At 37.3% G+C, this 14,890-nt stretch overlaps 1 protein-coding gene across 12 annotated transcripts in view; it reads left to right on the top strand.

Annotated features, from left to right (window-relative positions):
* USP15 (ubiquitin specific peptidase 15) overlaps window positions 1–14,890 on the top strand; it is a 179,031-nt gene that overhangs the window by 88,827 nt on the left and 75,314 nt on the right. For all 12 annotated transcript variants that reach the window (XR_002824880.1, XM_023736122.1, XM_023736121.1 and 9 more), the window contains one exon: window positions 12,816–12,961. Coding sequence is in view for 11 of the 12 variants with exons in the window: in XM_023736122.1 (XP_023591890.1) it covers window positions 12,816–12,961 (146 nt within the window). In the remaining variant the exon portion in view is untranslated. The remainder of the gene's footprint in view (window positions 1–12,815; window positions 12,962–14,890) is intronic.

Raw genomic sequence — 14,890 nt, 5'->3', positions numbered from 1 at the left:
GCCGTTCTTAAAATTCTCTCTTTATCTTTGGTTTTGGCAAGTTTGATTATAATATGTCTTGGTGACTTTCTTTTGGGATCTACCTTATGTGGGATTCGATGAGCTTCTTGGTTAGATATCTTCTCATCTTTCATCATATCAGGAAGTTTTCTGGCAACGAATCTTCAACAATTCTCTCTGTTATTCCCCCTGCACCCTCCCCAATTCTGGTACTCCAGTTACTCGTAGGTTATTCCTCTTAATAGAATCCCACATAATTCTTAGGGTTTCTTCATTTTTTTAAATCCTATTATCTGATTTTTCCTCAAATCAGTTGGTGTCAAGTACTTTACCTTCAGTGTCACTGATTCTGACTTCCATTGCCTCAATTTTGCTGCTGTGACTTTCCATTGAGTTGTCTGATTCTGAAATTTGATTGTTAATCTTCAGGATTTCTGATTGCTGTCTCTCTGTGGATTCTTGCAGCCTGTTACATTTGTCATTATGCTCTAATCTTTTTAATTTCCTCTATTGCGTGTTCAGCATTTTGCTTAATTTCATTCCTAATTTCTTGAAGAGTTCTGTATATTAATCTTTTGTGTTCTGCCTCTGGTAATTGCAAGAAATTTCCCTTCTCTGGAAAATTTCTAGATTCTTTATTTTCAGAGCTTGCTGAAGCCATTGTGGATTGCCTCTTTATTTAATATTGACTGTTGTCTCTGAGCCATCAGTAAGTTATTATATTTATTTTATGTTTGCTTACTGTGGCCTAGCTTCTTGTTTTGTTTTGATATGCCCAGATAGGCTGCTCGTGTGAGCTAGTTTGATTATTGGCAGCTTGGAAGCTCTAATGTCCTGTTACCAGGTGGTTAGATCTGTTACTAGGTATGTGAGCTCAGGACTCCACCCACTTCCCCTGTATGGATTCGACTCAGGTGCCGAGGTAGATAGCCACCAAGTGTGTGGTGTAGGCTCTCACTTACAGTCCTAGACAGGCATAGATGATTGATACAGGCACAGGCATCTGGCTGCAGCAGGGGAACACATTCTGAGCAAGGCAGGGGGCTGACAGCCACCCCTGAGTGTCCAGGAGGAGGGCGTGTCCCTGTTCCCTAGAGTGCGTAGGTGGGCGAGTTTTGCAGCTGGACTATGAGCGCCTAATGCTGTTGGCTGTAAGGACTGGGGGGTACCTCTTATTCATGGGCCCCTATTGCAGGTGGCTGGGTAGCATGAGTAGAGCCACCAATCCTCAGGTCCCTGATGTGGGTAGGTAAAGACCCTGCTTAATGGGCAGAGCAGTGTCAAATGTCAAGAACCTGTCAATTCACAGCTGAAACAGTTGAAGTTAGACTTCCAGTGTATACCCTGTTGTACTGCGGTAATGAGGGCCTATGCTGTTGAGATGGACCCACACAAGTCTATGCAGTGGGAAAGGCACTCAGAGTCTGTGGATCCCTTATGCCTGTGCCTAGGCAAAGGAGCTGTGCCTACCCTGGCTTCCTGGCTTATGGGAGCAGGCAGTTTATTTTTTCCCCATTTGTTACTTTGTTTACTATCCAAGGCAGGGAGACTGGCTCCAGGCATGTGACGGATCCTACTTCTGGCCCAGGGGGCTCGGCAATTGCCGAAGCCGATCTGGAACCTGGGGTAGAGCAGGGAGCAGGGAGGTAAATGGGAGAGAGGTTTTCCCGTAAGCGGGGTGTTTTTGATCCGCGCGGTAGGCCATATGCAAGTACTTATCTTTCGCTGATCCAGGCCTGCTTCTCACTGATTCTGGGTGGCCGTGTAGACTCTGGCACCGGGTCTCTCCTGGTGAGGAAAATGCGCCTCCCAAGCACCACCGCTTGCCTGCCTCACCACTCACCCCTGAGCTGATCAGGCCTGAAGGGTCAGGCTCTCACCTGGTCAGGTCTGGCAACTCCTTGCTGCTTCCAAACCATCTCTCCCTCCCCCTGCCACTCAGTCCGGTTCCTCAACTCTGTGTTTGATGTTCAGGGCTCCCAGATTGCCATATATAATCGATTCACTTGTTTTTTTGGGTCTTTGTTATAAGAGGGTCCACCAGAAGCATCTAACTACTCTGCCATCTTGGCCCTGCCTCCAAAAATTTATACATATATTGGTTTGTGACATTGGTTGCAATCCCCACAATGTGACAGCACACTCTTCTTTTCCACTCCAGGTTCCCTGTGTCCATTCAACCAGTTCCTGTCCCTTCCTGCTTTCTCATCCTACTTTTGGACAGAAGCTGACCATTTGGTCTCATATATTTGATTGAACTAAGAGGCGCGTTCCTCACGTGTATTATTTTTTTGTTTTATAGTTCTGTCTAATCTTTGTCTAAAGAGTGGGCTTCGGGAATGGTTTCAGTTCTGGGTTAACAGAGCGTCTGGGGGCTATGGTTTTGGGAGTTCCTCCCTCCAGTGTCTATCAGATCATTAAGTCTGGTCTTTTTATGTGAATTTGAATTCTGTTCTATGTTTTTCTCCTACTCTGTCAGGGGCTCTCTGTTGTGTTCCTTTTTCAGGGTGTTTTCTGTTTTTTTAATAGATGCCATTGCCGTGGCGAGATGATATCTCAATGTAGTTTTGATTTATGTTTCTGTAATGGCTAATGAAGGAGTTCTGGTGGCACAGTTGTTAAAGTGCTCAGCTGCTAACTGAAAAGTCAGAGCATCAAATCCACAAGCTACTCTGCAGGAGAAAGATGGGGCAGTCAACTTTCCTCAAGATTGTTGTTGTTATGTGCTGTCCAGTTGATTCTGACTCACAGTGACCCTATACGACAGAGTAGAACTGCCCCCATGGAGTTTCCCAGGCTGAAATCTTTATGGGAACAGATCGCCAGATCTTTTCTTCCACAGAGCTTCTGGTGGGTTCAAACCACCAACCTTTTGGTTAGCAGCTGGGTGCTTAACCATCACACCACCAGGGTTCCTTTTGAACACATTGTTGTTGACATTAGTTGCCATCGAGTTGGTTCCTTGGAAACCCTATAGGGCAGTTCTGTTCTGTCCTATACAGTTGCTATGAGTCAGAATTGACTCGACAGCAGCAGATTTGGTTTTGGTTTTTTTGTATGGCTAATGATTGTAAGCCATCTCTTTAGGTGTTTTAGCCATTGAATATCTTTGGTGAAATGTCTTTTCATGTCCCTTGTGCATTTTTTAATTGGATTGTTTATCTTTTTGCTGTTGAGGTGTTGAAGTTTTCTGTAAATTTTAGAGATTAGTCCCTTGTCGGATATGTCATGGCCAAAAATTTTTTCCCAGTCTGTCAAAGTCTTTTGATAAGCATAAGTGTTTAATTTTTAGGAGGTCTCATTTATATAGTTTTTCTTCTGCTGTTTGTGCATTTTTAGTTATGTTTGATATTCTATTTATGCCATATGTTGGGGTCCCTAGTGTTGTCCCTATTTTTTCTTCCATTGTCTTTATTGTTTTAGGATTTACATTTAGGTCTTTGATCCATTTTGAGTTAGTTTTTGTGTATGGTGTGAGGTAAGAGTCTTGTTTCATTTCTCTGCAAATGGATATCCAGTTTTGCTAGCACTGTTTGTTAAAGAGACTTTCTCTTCCCCAGTTAGTGAACTTCAGCCCTTTGTCGACGATCAGCTGTCCATAGGTGGTTACATTTACTTTTGGGTTTTCAATTCTGTTCCATTGGTCTATGTGTCTGTTGTTATACCAGTGCTAGGCTGTTTTGAGTACCATGGCTGTATAGTAGGTTCTGGTACCAGGAAATGTGAAGCCTCCTACTTTGTTCTTCTTCAGTAATGCCTTTCATCCAGGTCCTCTTTCCTTTCCATATGAAGTTGGTGATTAGTTTTTCTGTCTCATTAAAGAATGTTGTTGGAATTTGGCAGAGCCTGATCTCTTAATTGCTGCCATATACAAATTGTGCATGCTAAAGGAATATCCATTTTGGAGGTATTAATTGTACTGATTTGTTTTTGTAAGGGAAGTGAGTTTTGAAACAGTTGAAAATTTTGGATAGTAAGGAGAAGATGGATATATATTTTTCCTTTGTGGTCTTTTAAAAAATCTTGATTAAAAGTCATCAAAGTAGCTGTGTACACAAAATATATAAATTATATAAACAGGATTAGGAAACATAAGTGCCTGTTTTCTGTTGTTTCCCAATTAATAAAATATTCCATTTCAGCCAGTACCACCTACATTGATTAGTAATCAGACTTATAGTAGCCACAGACAAGATCTAAATAATTTACTGTATCAGAGGTAAAGTTCTCTGCCTTTGAATATTTTTTCCCTAAATTGATGTATTTGTACATGTTCCAGTAAGACAGATAAAGTTAGGTTTTATTTTCCTTTAATAATACCACTGAAAAAGTAATTTTCTTATAAAACTTCTTGAAAAATGCTTTATGTTTATAATTTGTAAGTAATTTATGTTTATAACATTTATTAGCAGAATTTGTTCTTTCTTATTATATGTTCCTATTAGAAATATTTGTCAAAACATTTGTATTTCTATGGTTTATATTTATATTTTTCTGTCTATGTATGCTTTATATTACCTGCCTAATATGGTGGGATTAGTATGTGGAAAAATATACGCATGCTGTCTGTTCTTTGATGTTCTCAACTCCAGTGATCTTGACCTGCACCCAACCTCAGACACCTATTCCCACAGTTATATTCTAGACTTGTAATTATCTATAATTGTACTTGTTAAATTTCAATTTTAAGCATCCTGCTTTCTGTCCACCGCTTTCTCTACGCCCATTCTCTCGAGCCCACTACATTAAATATTCAAGCCTACTACATCCCTCAGTGAAAGGGGTTCAGACAGTGGCCGCAACAATGGACTCAAACAGCAACGATTGTGAGGATGGCGCAGGACTGGGCAGTGTTTCATTGAGTTGCTACGAGTCAGAATCAACTAGACAGCACCTGACAACTCCCTTGGTACTGTTTCTATCATGGTCTCTGCCTCCATGGTGCCAAATCCAATGGTAATTTTGAAGTCTTCCATATTTTTAACCTACCAGCAAAATTTAACATAGTAAGCCATATGTCCATCTAGAAAGACGTTGTCCTCGTATGGCTTCCAGGGCACAATTTCTCACTGACTGTTTCCTCTTAGAGTCTTTTGCAAATTCCTCCTCATATTCCTGGTCTCAAAACATCAGCAGTGAGTTCTTGTTTATGGTGATAGAAAATCTGGCAACAATTATTGGTGATGGTTACACAATAAGATTAATATATTGTATTTTTATGCAAATAATGTGAACCTTCTATGTTTATTTGCCAACAGCTCCCTCCCACCACAGGGAGCTGTGCCAGTGGTGCCGCTGTGCCAGTTTTTTTAATGTGTTGCCGAAAAAAAAGTAGCATAACGTGCTTACAAAAATACCTCACGTGGAGGGGGAGCATTTGGCAAACATTACTTGCATAAAATACAGTAATTGATACCACTACATTGTACATGTGAAAAATGTCAAATTGGCAAATAGGGTGTTATATGTAGTTTTACAACAGTAATAAAAATTTTTTAAAAATCAGACTATTTTCTTGATTGCAGTCCTCTCATTTTATTGGTATTTTCATCCAGTCCTCTGGCTTTAAATACTTTCTGTATGTCTTTTACACTTAAACTCCTTTCCACAACTCTCCCCTAACTTCAGTTTTAAACATTCCATATCATCATTTGTATGTCTAGTAATATTTCAACGTGTAACGTATAAAACTAAACTCTTATTGTACTTTAGATGAAGGTTTACAGAACGAACGAACTTCTTATTAAACAGTGCATGTGTTGTTGTATGACATTGGTTAACCCCATGACATGTCAGTACTCTTCCTACTCGACCTTAAGTTCCCTGTTGCCAGCTTTCCTGTCACCTCCTGCCTTCTAGTCCTTGCCCCTGTCCTGGTATGCCCCTTTAGTCCCGTTTTGTCCTGCGGGCCTTGTAATCTTTGGCTAAAAGGTGAACCACCAGAGTTACTTCATTACTGAGCTACAAGCGTGTCCGGGGGCCATACTCTCGGGTTTCGCCAGTCTCTGTCAGGCCAGTAAGTCTGGCCTTTTTTGAGTTAGAATTTTATTCTACATTTTTCTCCAGCTCTGTCCGGAACCCTCTATTGTGATCCCTGTCGGAGCAGTCGGTGGTGGTAGCCGGGCACCATCTAGTTGTACTGGACTCAGTCTGGTGGAGGCCGTGGTAGTTGTGGTCCATTAGTCCTTTGGACTAATCTTTCTCTTGTGTCTTGTTTTCTTCCTTTTCCCTTGCTTCCAAGGGGCTGAGACCAGTGGAGTATCTTAGGTGGCTGCCCACAGGCTTTTAAGATCCCAGACGCTGCTCACCAAAGTAGAATGTAGAACATTTGCTTTTTAAACTATGTTACGCCAGTTGAGCTAGATGTTCCCTGAAACCATGGTCCCCACAGCCCTCAGCCTAGTAACTCAGTCCCTCAGGGAGTCTGGATTTGTCCATGGGGCTTCCATGACCTTACCCTGCACAAGTTGTGCTGGCTTCCCCAGTATTGTGTAATGTCTTACCCTTCACCAAAGTTACCACTTATCTATTGTCTATTTAGTGTTTTTCCACCCCCACCCCTCCCCTCCCTCATAACCATCAAAGATTACTTCTTTTTGTGTGTAAACCTTTTCATGAGTTGTTATACTAGTGGTCTCATACAATATTTGTCCTTTTGTGATTGACTTATTTCACTCAGCATAATGTCCTCCACATTCATCCACATTGTGAGATACTTTGCAGAGTCGTCATTGTTCTTTATCATTGTGTAGTACTCTATTGTGTGTATGTACCATAGTTTGTTTATCCATTCATCTGTTGATGGAGATCTAGATTGTTTCCATCTTTTTGTTGTTGTGAACAATGCTGCAGTGAACATGGTGTGCGTATGTCTATTCATGTGACAGCTCTTACTTCTCTAGGATGTATTCTTAGGAGTGAGATTGCTTAATCATATGGTATTTCTATTTCTAGCTTTCTAAGGAACCACCAGTCGTCTTCCAAAATTGTTGTACCATTTTGCATTCCAACCAGCAGTGCATAAGAGTTCCAGTCTCCCGGCAGCCTCTCACACATTTGTTATTTTCTGTTTTTTTTTTTTTATTCGTGCCAGTAATGCTGGGGTGAGATGGTGTCTCATTGTGGTTGTGATTTGCATTTCCCTGATGGCTGGTGATCGCAAGCCTTTCCTCATGTGTCTGTTAGCCGCTTGAATTCTTTGGTGAAGTGTCTGTTCATTTCCTTCACCCATTTTTTAATCGGATTATTTGTCTTTTTGTTATAGACGTGTTGAATTTTCCTATTGATTTTAGAGATTTGACCTTTCTCAGATTTGTAATAGCCAAAATTTTTTTCCCAGTCTGTAGGTTTTCTTTTTACTCTTTCAGTGAAGTCTTTTGATGAGCGTAAGTGTTTATTTCTTAGAAGATCCCAGTTATCTAGCTTATCTTCTGGAGTTTATATGTTGTTAGTTATGGTTTGTATCTTGTTAATGCCGTGTGTTAGGGCCTCTAGCATTGATCCTTTTTGTTGCTGTTGTTGTTGTTGTTGTTTTCCTATGATCTTTATAATTTCTGGTTTTATATTTAGGTCTTTGATCCATTTTGAATTAGTTTTTGTGTATGGTGTGCAGTATGGGTCCTGTTGCATTTTTTTGTAGGTGGAAATCCAGTTCTGACAGCATCATTTTTTAAAAAGACTGTCTTTTCCCCATTTGATGGAATTTGGGCCTTTATCAAAGATCAAGTGACTGTAGGTGGATGGATTTACATCTGCGTTCTTGACTGTGTTCCATTGGTCAGTGTATCTGTCATTGTACCAGTACCAGCCTGTTTTGACTACCATAGCTGTATAGTAGGTTCTGAGGTCAGGTAGTGTGAGGCCTCCTACTTTATTCTTCTTTTTCAACAGTGCTTTACTTATCCAAGGCTTCTTTCCTTTCCATATAAAGTTAGTGATTAGTTTTTCCATATCTTTAAAGAATGTTGCTGGTATTTGGATCGGGATTGCATTGTATTTGTAAATTGCTTTGGGTAGAATTGTCTTTTTCACAATGTTGAGTCTACGTATCCATGAGCATGGTATGTTTTTCCATTTATGTAGATCTCTTTTGGTTTCTTGCAGTAATGTTTTATAGTTTTCTCTGTATAGGTCTTTTACATCCCTGGTTAGATTTATTCCTAAAGTTTTTTTGTTGTTGTTGTTGTTTTTGTTTTTTTTAAGGGGCTATTATAAATGGTATTGTTTTCCTGATTTCCTTTTCATCATTCTCTTTTTCGGTTTATGGGAATCCAACTGATTTTTCTGTGTTTATCTTGTATACTACTATTCTGCTGAATCTTTCTATTAGTTCCAGTAGTTTTCTCATGGAGTTTTTAGAGTTTTCTATATAGTATATAATCTTCAAATAGGGACAGTTTAACTTCTTCGTTACCAATTTGGATGCCCTTTATTTCTTTTTCTTGCCTTATTGCTCTAGCTAGAATTTCCAGCACAATGTTAAATAGGAGTGGTGATAAAGGGCATCCTTGTCTTGTTCCTTTTCTCATGGAGAATGTTTTTAGCCTCTCTCCTTTAAGAATGATTTTGGCCACCGGTTTTGCACAGATGCCCTTTATTATGTTGAGAATTTCCCTTCTATACCTATTTTATTGAGAGTTTATCAGGAATAGGTGTTGGACTTTGTCGAATGCCTTTTCTGCGTCAATTGAGATGATCATGTGATTCTTTTCTTTCCTTTTATTTATGTGGTGGATTATGTTGATTGATTTTCTAATGCTGAACCATCCTTGCATACCTGGTATGAATCCTACTTGGTCATGATGTATTAAGATTTTGATATGATGCTGAATTCTATTGGCTAGAATTTTGTTGAGAATTTTTGCATTTATATTCATGAGAGATACTGGTCTGTAATTTTCTTTTTTTGTGGTGTCTTTGCCTGATTTTGATATGAGGGTTATGCTGGCTTCATAGAATGAATTCGGAAGTGTCGAGTCCTTTTCTGTGTTCTGGAATAGTTTGAGTAGTACTGGTGTATGCTCTTCTCTGAATGTTTGGTAGAATTCTCCAGTGAAGCCATCTGGGCCAAGGCTTTCTTTTTGTTAGGAGTGTTGTTTTTTTTTTTTTTAATTACCTTTTCAGTCTCTTGTTTTGGGTCTGTTCAGATTTTCAGCATCAATTTGTGATAGTTTGGGTAGGTAGTGTGTTTCTAGAAATTTGTCCATTTCCTCTAGATGTTCAAATTTATTGGAGTATAGTTTTTCATAATGGTGTGTTATGATCCTTTTTATTTCATTTGGGTCGATTTTAATGTCCCCCATTTCATTTATTTGGGTTATTTGCATCCTCTCCTGTTTTTCTTTTGTCAGTTTGGCTAGTGGTTTGTGAATTTCGTTGATTCTTTCTGTTGTTTTTCTTCTGTTCTCTATTTCATTTATTTTTGCTCTGATCTTTATTATTTCCCTCTTTTGGTGGCTATATACTTCTTATGCTGTTCTCTTTCTATTTGTCAAGTTGTGAAGCTACTGTTTTAATTTTGTCCCTTTCTTCTCTTTTGAGGTGTGCATCTATTGCTGTAAATTGACCACTGAGCACTGCCTTTGCTGTGTCCCAAAGGTTTTGGTATGATATGTTTTCATTCTCATTTGGTTCTAGGAATTTTTTGATTCCATCTTTGATTTCTTCTATTACCTAGTGGTTTTTAAGCAGGGTGTCATTTAGCTTCCATGTAATTGATTTTTTTCCTTGCTCTTCCTGTTGTTATTTGATGGCGTTGTGATCGGAGAAGATTCTTTGGATTGTCTCAGTGTTTTCAATTTTGTTGAGAGTTGCTTTGTGTCCTAAGATGTGGTCTTTTCTGGCGAACGTTCCATGTGCATTGGAAAAGAATGTGTACTTTGCAGCTGTTGGGTAGAGTGTTCTGTATATGTCTATGAGTTCAAGTTGGTGGATTGTGGCCTTTAGATCTTCTGTATCTTTATTGAGTTTCTTTCTAGATGTTCTGTCCTTTACCAAGAATGGTGTATTGAAGTCTCCTAGTATTACAGTGGAACTGTCAGTTTCTCTTTTCAGTGTTGTTAAAGATTGTTTTATGTATTTTAGAGCCCTGTCATTGAGTGCGTAGATATTTATTGTGGTTTTATCTTCATTATGGATCATCCCTTTAATCTTGATATAGTGCCCTTTGTCTTTTATGGTGGATTTTGTTTTAAAGTCTGTTTTATCTGAGATTAGTATTGCCACTCCTGTTCTTTTTTGGTGGCTGTTTGCTTGATATTTTTACATTGTTTGATTTTTAATAAATGTATGTATTTGTTTCTAAGGTGTGTCTCTTGCAGACAGCATATTGATGGATCCTGTTTTTTATCCATTCTGTAACTCTCTGTCTCTTTATGGGTGCTCACTCTCTGTCTGTTTATGGGTGCGTTTAGGCCATTTACATTCAGTGTAATTATTGATATTAAAACTAAACTTTTGACCCCTTCTTTTCTCCCCGTAAAATCTTCTACCGTGTCATTCTCACCTATCTTAGTAATTGACACTTGCATTCTTTCAGTTATTCAGACTAGAAACCTTGGAATCATTCTGATTCTTTTATTTCTCACCTCGCATGTAATCCAGCAACATATCTTCTCAGTAGTTCCTTAAGAATTTGTTCTCAGTCTGTCCACTTAACATCAGTTCTGTTGCCACCACCTTGGTTTGGATTGCTGCGGTAGCCTGGTCTTCCACCCTTAATCCCCGCCATCTGTTCTCCACATATCAGTAAATGCAAATATTTAAAATGTCAGTCAGATTACACCACTCCTCTGCTCAAAAACTCCTCAGTGGCTTCCCTTCTTACTCAAAATAAAATGTGAAATACCTTCATGGCTCACAGAATTCAACGTGATTTTACATGCGAACTTTATGGTCTTGTTTCCCCGGACGCATTCCACTTCAGGCACATTGGTGTGCCATGCTGTTCTAAAACATTCCAAGCACATTTCCATCTCAGGGGCCTTGTATTTCTATTTTCTCTGCCTATAATGTTCTTCTCCCATACGTAAGTAGATTGAAAAACTCAGTGAAGAAGAAATTCCCATACATGTTCATTGAGAATATATTCTGTGTGTAAGTGTGTGTGTACCAATAGAAAAAATATCTGAAAGAAGATAATAAAATGTTAACAGTGACTGCCTTTAGGTAGACACTGGATTTAAATTTGCCAGTATTTTCTGATTTTTTTCACAGTGAGCAAGAATTATTTCTGTAATCAGAAAAAAAAAGTATTCATTTTTATATAAAGACTAAAAATATTCCCCTTCCTCAGCTTCTGGGATGCTAGTAATGTTGTTTCTTGATGTAGGTTCTTTTTACACAGTTGTAAACACATGGTGGAATTTATCACTATATACTTATGATTTGTATATTTTTCGGTGTACATGTTATACTGCAATAAAAAGTTTTAAAGGTGTGTGTGTGTGTGTAACCCCACCAAAATAGAAAGTAATACAGTATATATTTATTTTATGTAATTATTTGAGTAGTCTGAGTAATTTGCTTCAAGTTTTGAGATAAACTTTGAGATATATTTACTACTTATTTAATGGCCTACTCAAAATTTCATTGACTTCAAGACTATTTCATTTTAGATCATTAGCTGCTAAATTGAATACGAACAGTTATTATTGGACTAAATTGAATCATGTTGGATAGGTGTAGATTTTTATACTTCTTCAGAGAACTTTTATTATTAGGTTAGTTATATCACAAATAGTGCTTCTTTCAAAACTAACCAAATATTTTAAAATTTAGAAGTATTTTATATTTGTTCATATGTCACAAAATATCTTAGTTTTTTTTTAGTCTAAGTTAGGCAAGTTATTGCCCAGAATTACCTGTTGCCATCAAGTCGATTCCAACTCAGTGACTGTGTAGGACAGAGTAGAATTGCCCCATAGGGTTTCCAAGGAGTTGCTGTGGATTCGAACTGCTGACCTTTTGGTTAGCAGCCCAACACTTAGCCACCGTGCCACGAGGGCTCCTTTAATAGGACTAGAATTAGATGGATTTAATAGTATTTAATTGTATTATTTTTTATTTAATAGTATTATTTAATATCTCATAAGTTTTTTTTTAAGATTTGTTTAACTATATGGTATTGAAACTTAATTACAGCTGTACTCTCAAATATATAGATAATGCTGTGTCTTGTTTTATAGCAGGTCAAACTGCAGTTTGAAAAATTGATTTCCTCTATTCAGTTAGATAATTGATTTAGAAATAAAAAGAAAATATGGTTTTACATTGAAAACAAGAAATTCTGACCTATATGGATATCACTTCAAACAAGGCACTTTCATTTTCATTGTGCCCATAAGTTCAGTTTAATTTTGGTTAGCAATTCAAACTGAAATATTAAAATCAGTTGAGTATAAATTATTCTTAAACAGTTATGTTGTATTTAAAAGTATTTTTCCATCTGTATCATCTGTGATTCATACTCTAATTTTTAACTCTTACATATCATCAGGAAATATACTGATTTTATATAATGTGTGAAAAGTTAAAGTTCATTGTATATGACATAAATTATACTTCAGTGTTTGTGGTTGAACTCTTTTACCTTTTGGGTCTTAAATTACCTTTTTCTCCTCCCTCTTATAAAGCACACTTGGTCTTAAAAACTGTTTATGTCGGATTTGTTAGCTTTTTTGTTTTTTTTTTAAATCTATTTTTGTATTCTATCAGTATTTTAAAATTAGGATTATATATGCTGGTGAGCACTTAGCTGTTTGTGGTATATTATAAAATATTTATTATATTTACATATCTCTCCTCCTTAAATCTAGATACAATTGAAAAGGAAATAAGAAAAATCTTCAATATTCCAGATGAAAAGGAGACCAGATTGTGGAACAAATACATGAGTAATACATTTGAACCACTGAATAAGCCAGACAGCACCATTCAGGATGCTGGTTTATACCAAGGACAGGTATTGTTTAGCAATACTGTTTATTTTAAGCATACTATACATGAAGCTTTTTGGATTCATAGACTTTTCTAACTCATCTCTTCCCTGTTTCTCTTGGTCGCTGGCTATTCTGCTTCCTTCCTTTAGCTTGAGAATAATCTATTTGTTAAAAAGAAATTATTTTCAATAAAAAAGCTGTTTATGTTATTAGATAGGTTAACAAACTTTTCATGCAAAGTACTGAATTGTAAATATTTTTGACTTTCGAGCCTTATGGTCTTTGTAGCAACCACAACTCTGTCATTGTAGTAGCATGAAAGCAGCTATAGATAGTATGTAAACAAATGGGATGGCTGTGTTCCAATAAAACTTTATTTACAAAAACAGGCAATGGGACTAGCAGATTGTATTTTGTCAACCCCTATTAAAATGTATATAGGTTGCTATGGGTTGAAACTACACAATGGCCATGGGTAGTAGGTATTAAAATGTATCAGCCCCTAATTTGGTTTTCCTTCGTGGTATACTCCAAAGAAATGTTTGGAGAGGCTTAGATACCATCAGCAAGTTCTACTGATTTTACCTTCTAAGTAACTCTTTGATTCATCTCTCTATTCCATTCCCAGTTTTACCTTTCAATAGTCTATTAACACATCTCTCTGCCTCTGGTCTTTTGCACGTCCATTCTGTCTTCCATATTTCTTCTACAATATTCTTTCTAAAATGTAAACCTTATTATTTCCCTTTCATAAACCTTTCCCGACTCCTAACGATTAGGCATCTTATCACAAGATGCAAGTCATAGTTTGACCTCTTATCTAGTCTTCCAGCATCTTTAGATTATCCTTGCCTTATGATTTATATTCTAACAGTACTGTTTATGGGTCCCTAAACACACTATACTGTTCCATACTCCTCCTGTTCTTTTGCATATGTTGTTCCATCTACCTGGTGTATTCTCTTCCCAGTTCCTGTATCCATCCAGCAAAGAAGTCCTTTTAAACTATGAAAATATTCAAATTAACCATCCCATCATATCATCTAGACAGATCAGATTATTCATCCTTTGAATTCTAACTCAAATGTCACACCATCTCTTCAGCCTTCCCTGATCTGTTTTGTTTTGTTTTGTTTTTTTTCAGTATCCACTGCAGTACAGGATTTTCCTACTTGGAAAATTGCTACCTTAACTTCCATAATACTTTCATAATGATTTATTATCTATGTATTTTGTATAATTCATTAAACACATAAGTTATTTCTGTATTGAGCTCCACAGCTAAACTGTGAAGTCTGTATTTTGTTTATACTATGTCTCTTATGTCTCTTATTTTTGTATTTACTTTTTTTTAATACCTAACACAATGCCTGGTGCTCCAATATATGGAGGTTTTTCCTTTATTTTCTTTGGTTTTATTAAAAATTACTATTGATATTAATATGATGAGTTATGAAGAGATTTAGGGTATTAATAAATATTAATTTCCCTAGGTTTAGGGAAATATTTGTTAAATACTTACTATATGCCAAGTATTGTAGTAGGCCGTAAATACAGTGCTTTTCAGGCTTACTTTAACCATTCTATTCTTAAATTCACTCTTATGAAATCCAATATGTATTATAATTAAAAGTTGAATTACTCTGATTGAGGAGCCCCTGGGTGGTGCAAAAGTTAACACACTCTGCTGCTAACCCAAAAGTTGACATTTGAGTCCATCCAGATGCACCTCTGAAGAAAGTCCTGGCAATCTACTTGCCACCTAAAATAAACCAGGTATTGAATACTCTATGGAGCACAGTTCTAGTGGAGTGAGGACCTTGGAACATTGACGCAAAAATCCTCAACAAAATTCTAGCTAATAGAATTCAGCAACATATCAAAAAAATACTTCACCATGATCAAGTGGGATTTATACCAGGTATGCAGGGATGGTTCAACATTAGAAAAAC

The sequence above is a fragment of the Trichechus manatus genome, unplaced genomic scaffold (genome assembly GCF_000243295.1).
Source record: "Trichechus manatus latirostris isolate Lorelei unplaced genomic scaffold, TriManLat1.0 scaffold00086, whole genome shotgun sequence".
NCBI lineage: Eukaryota > Metazoa > Chordata > Mammalia > Sirenia > Trichechidae > Trichechus > Trichechus manatus.
The sequence above is the reverse complement of the archived record's forward strand: the minus strand, read 5'-3'. Positions and strand labels throughout refer to the sequence as shown.